The sequence below is a fragment of the Hibiscus syriacus genome, unplaced genomic scaffold (genome assembly GCF_006381635.1).
Source record: "Hibiscus syriacus cultivar Baekdansim isolate YM2019G1 unplaced genomic scaffold, ASM638163v2 tig00112411_pilon, whole genome shotgun sequence".
NCBI lineage: Eukaryota > Viridiplantae > Streptophyta > Magnoliopsida > Malvales > Malvaceae > Hibiscus > Hibiscus syriacus.
The window spans coordinates 23,331-28,489 of record NW_024063326.1 but is presented as its reverse complement, the minus strand read 5'-3'; the positions used below and the strand labels follow the sequence as shown (position 1 = coordinate 28,489).

General features: G+C 38.0%; 1 protein-coding gene across 1 annotated transcript; it reads right to left on the bottom strand.

Annotated features, from left to right (window-relative positions):
- Nucleotides 1–282: 282 nt before the first annotated feature.
- Nucleotides 283–4,297, bottom strand: LOC120179351 (mechanosensitive ion channel protein 6-like). Its single transcript, XM_039184974.1, has 6 exons — nucleotides 4,181–4,297; nucleotides 2,320–4,034; nucleotides 2,105–2,228; nucleotides 1,146–1,439; nucleotides 856–1,058; nucleotides 283–583 (listed from the first exon to the last, which is right to left on the bottom strand). The coding sequence occupies exons 1-6, from the start codon at nucleotides 4,295–4,297 to the stop codon at nucleotides 283–285; spliced, it is 2,754 nt and encodes a 917-aa protein (XP_039040905.1).
- Between the last annotated feature and the right edge of the window lie 862 nt (nucleotides 4,298–5,159).

Genomic DNA, 5,159 nt, shown 5'->3' with positions numbered 1-5,159 from the left:
GACCATTATATAGTGGTTGATAAATTTTGATCAATTTGTAGTATGGTATTACATATCATTATCTTATTAATCTTTTGTAAGTTAATAATCAAAATTGATCGATCAACTGTCAAAAAACAAGTTCACCGACATTTAAAGTATTTGGAGAGGAGGGAGTTTGATGTCGTCCCAGTCTACACTAACACATATTTCACTATTAATGTTAATTCTAGAAATAAAATATTTAACCTTATCGTGTTAGCACAATTAATTTGATCACCCTAAATGTTTTAATCTTGACCGTCAATCGATTTTGTGTTCGGAAGTTTCGGCGGTGGTCCATGTGGAAGGGAAACGAGAGGAGGTAGGCAAGTTGCAGACGTTGATGTCAACGGGAAACAAACGGTATTGAATGTCGAATTCTTTGAAGATGTTGACCATTTCTTCAGCCAGTCGAGATCTCCTTTCCAACCTCTCCCCTATGTCTTGGTAGTTCATTTTATGAGTCACCCAAAGTGCCAATTTCATCCGGTTCAATTTGTCCAGATCTTTTACCACGATCATTGGATCAGAACACCAATGATCCTTCCGGTTAACAATATAACTGCAAACAAAACAAAAATATATTCATGTTATCACCGCGATCTGACATCATAGATGATATGATGAACAAGGTTTACGTAATAAATAGATCAGTTGACGTGATATTTTTTTCAATGATGACGTGATATTACCTCATCGCGGAATATTAACATCACTATTAATTTTTTAACGACGGATGATTGACGTTAGATATGATTTTGAAAAAAAAAATATTGAGCGACCAAAACCAAACTAAAGGAATAGGTATCGTTTACCCAATAAGTTTTCACGTACTTTATTATTCTTTGCTTTACGAGAGCAATCTTTTCGACCGGAGTAGCAACGTGGACCACGAACTCAATCAGATCAAGCATGTCTGGACTTCGATAAAAGTTGCCTATAGGCGTCGTTGAAAGAACACTGTTGGGAAACACCGTCTTCATGTTGTCGTATCTCAAGAAAACAGTAGTCAAAATGTTCATCTCTTCCACCACAAGCTAAAACAACCACCAATGCATGTTTAGATCACATGTTATAAACACACAAAAAATGATTCAACGAATGGTGTTAAATTTGTATTGTACCTGCACTCCGTTGATCTCACACCGATCGCCGACGTCGAAAGGGTGAATGATGAACAAGAAGATTATGGATTCGAAGATGGTTCTGCAGGTGTTCCCGAAGATGAAGGCTGCGAGGACCAGCTGGGAACTGAAGAGTACGATAAGCTCTGAGGAAGCGATTTCCAGAACCACAAGCCATATTACGAGTATAATGGTCCCGACAATGACGTTTATGATCTTGTGAAGCTTGTTTACTGCTGTCTTTGTGTCGTTTAGGGTCAAGGCAAGGGCTTTTCGTTCTCTGTAGGCATTCAACTGAAACGAATAGCTAAAGTTAATCATACTTTACAAGTTAATTGCTCGATCTTTTAATAAATTATCAATACTTTACATTCATCCCTGGTTAGGTTATCATTAGTTCTTGGGACTTGAACTATTTTTGTTAATGGTCTTATATAGAATGATGGTAGTTGCAGGCCATTTTTTCCCCGGATTGGACGTAGAATCATTATGGTAGTGATATAAAGAAAAGAAAAAAAAATGATAGGAGTCAGAAGATGATGATAAGTGGGTCTGGGGTTGAAGTTCTTGTCTCTCAGCTTCGTTTGTACGGGTATATATATATATATATTCCTGACAGTCTTAGAATTGATGACTACTGATGGATTTACAGGTAGATAAATTTAACTGTGAGATAGTAGATTAGTTGGTGATGAAATTGACAACAGTGGTGTCAAGGTACTATAGCCAAGTATATGAAGTGGGGGTTATCTTTGGGTGAGCCTTAAGATATCTCAGGGAAAACTCTAGAAGTTTCGGATCTCTTGTACAGACGAATGACATTGGAAATGTAATTTACTGAGGAGATACAATAATGTTCAATTATATTAAAAAGATTTTGATGCATTTTAAAAATAAGTAGGTGTTTATCTTGTATCATGTCCCAATATGTAGACGTAGGGAGCAATATAGATTGTTACCACCCAATTCTTCAAGGACTTTTTGCTTATTCTCCCGTGCTCATAGGCGTCTTCAAAGGTAGCCATTGTTCTTAAAGCTTCGTCTTCTCCCATAAACCTCATCAAATCCTCCAAGTAGATAAATCTATCAACCAAAACAAGTTACAACAAGAGTGTTCCTAAACAAGTTCAATTTGATCGACTTCATTTTGTAAACTAAACCAATAATTACTTACTTCGACCCACGGCGAGCCACATTGTGGAAAATCTTCTTGGCAGCCGCCGTTGCTTCATGTTCACTTCTGATCTGTTTCACCGAATCATCCTCCATAACTTGTTCATCCAATGTCGTCAGTGTCCCGTGTCGGACCATCTTCATCAACCTCTTCATGTTCCAAGCCGAGATGTTCTCTTGATTGAGCTTATGTACATGTTCTAATGCGATCCCGACATCCTCTTTCTTCGACGAACCTTGTTGAGAAAGTGTTTTCAACCTGGTGAATGTTTTCTTCAACATCCCACTACTCTGTTGTGGGAAGGCATCGTCGCGAAGATCCGAAGGCACGGTTGCACCGGCATTCTGCAACTTTCTGATCTCGGCTGCGGTTCTTTCATCTTCTTCTTCCATCCTTCGGGCTTCGATTACCGGAGAACCCGAGAGCGTCGCGATCACATATTGGTTGAACAATGTATCTTGAATCCTATCGAAATAAGTACTGACATGAAAAGATGAAGCCATTACTTTTACTAGCAGTGTCTTGAGTAACCACAAACACGTGCTCACCAACAAGCATATAAGGATTTTGGAAACAAATTGAAGCAATATGCTTTTCCTCTCCACTTCCTTGTCAAACAAGAAACGCCATGCCAGAAGAACTAGGGCTAACCATAAGCAATTCTGGACCGGTTTTCTTAAACCATATACGAAATACAGCATCCTTTTCCTTAAAAAGAAGTTCATCTCGATGAAGAAGACAAGGATTCGGATCCCCCAACCCGAAACCAATCGTCCACAGATCAAAACCAGCAAGAACACTAACCATTTCCATAGAGCAAGCTCCCATAGGTCAATTACTTTCAGTGAAGGGATGAATAAGCTGCATAGCAAAGCCGCAACAATAACAAAAAGACTCACCAATTGAACCCAAGTGAATGCATCAAGATTGGTTTTCCTGAATTCATCAGGCAAAACATCATCTGCAAAAGGGTCATCTTCTTCTTCGTATTCCGATCCTTTCCCGAGCATACCGGAGTAACCAGACTTAAGCTGACCGGATTTTCCTAACAAACCGGACATCAATTGTACCTCTTCCTCTGACCTGTCTATAAGCCTCGACTTGGTACTCTTCATTCCTAGCAAACCCGATTTTCCGATGAGGGATAGAGGAGCCGACGCATTCGATACGCGTCTGGACTGATCGTTGGTCTGATCATTTACTATTCCGTCTTGTTGTTGCGTTTGGGTGTTGAAACTCACGCCTCCGGTTTCGAAAGAAACGTTTCTAGGGTCTCGGGCTAAGGACGGGTCGCGTTTAAGGTCGTCTAACTCTAACCCCATCTCTGATGTAATCTCGTTGCTGTTGTTCCTTCTGTTCATGAGATGATCGTTCATTTTCTTCCACGTCGGTGATTCCTCCCCCGCTTGCCACCCTTTCTTGTACTCGAAGCTACCGTTACCGCCGTTGTTCCTCTCTCCCCTGTCGCTCCAAAACTCTAAATTAGATTGCCTAAAACTTGGATCTTGGTTCAAATCTCTGTTGCTGCCCGTCCTGGATTCTGCTGGCTCGAGCGATACCGAAGATTTCATCGGATCACGGTCACCATCCATGACGACTAGTGCTTCCTCGTGGCTATCGAAATCAGATAGAATCGGAAGCTCTTCGGTTCTATATTTAGTGCTGCCTATTCTGCTTGCTTTCAAGTTCTTGGACGAGTTTGACAACGATAAGGCCTTCGGGTTTCATTAAGACATTGATGGTTCATTTTCAATGAAGGCCATGAATGCAATGGATGCATTGCAGCGATAGAGAAAAAAGTTTTCAGATTCTTCAATATTAAACGTGGGGTTTGGGACCTCTTAAGATATTGAGGGTGTACTTGAAAAAAATGTGTTAATTGTAACATATCAACAATGGAGAGCGGCGGAGAAAGAGAGGATGGATATGAAGATAGAGTAAAAGGTGGCGTTGAAGACGACAAAGACAGAAAATGCATGGTCACTCCGTTATTGCTAATTATAAGACTAAATATAGGTAAGACATTTGGCCAATCAAATATGTCTAGTTTCCATTTTTCTTCGCTCAAATTGAAATAATAGTATTTTTTAAAGGGTAAACTATAGTAGATATTATTGAATTTTAGGTGATACATCGATGATATCATTAAATTTTAATTGTTTTTTTCTTCAATTATAACATTGAATCATAAAAATCCAAACTATGCGATGACATGAATAAAAAGTCATCATTTTGGTGTGACTATTTATGTCCAAAACGATGTCCAAAACGATGTTGCTTTAAACATTGAATTTTAGAGATGTATCAATAGTGGTAAAACTTTTAAATGATTCACTTTTATGCGATAAACTTTTTAGCCACCTCTCAAAATCGACGAAATTAAACAAAACAAATATCAGTTTTAAGATCACTTTTATGCGATAAACTTTTTAGCTACCTCTCAAAATCGACGAAATTAAACAAAATAAATATCAATTTTAAGAGTTTGGCAGCTTTATATGATTCAAGAAATTTAAGATATTTGTTAGAAAATTCGAATTATAAAAAATATTATTTCAAAAAGACGAACAACATACCTCAATTTTAGATGAACTTTCATTGATTTTGAGTAGGTTTTGTGAAAAATCAATTGATGAGAAAAAAGAGGAGCTAAATGTGAATACTTTGATATCAAAGCAATACATCCATAAAGTTTTTACTATTATTAATAATACATCCATAAAGTTGAATGCTTAAAACGATGTCATTTTGGGCATCAATAACCACACCAAAACAACATTATTTTGTCTACATCATCACATTGATAGAAAAAATTGTCAATGTCATTGTGTCGCTAAAAT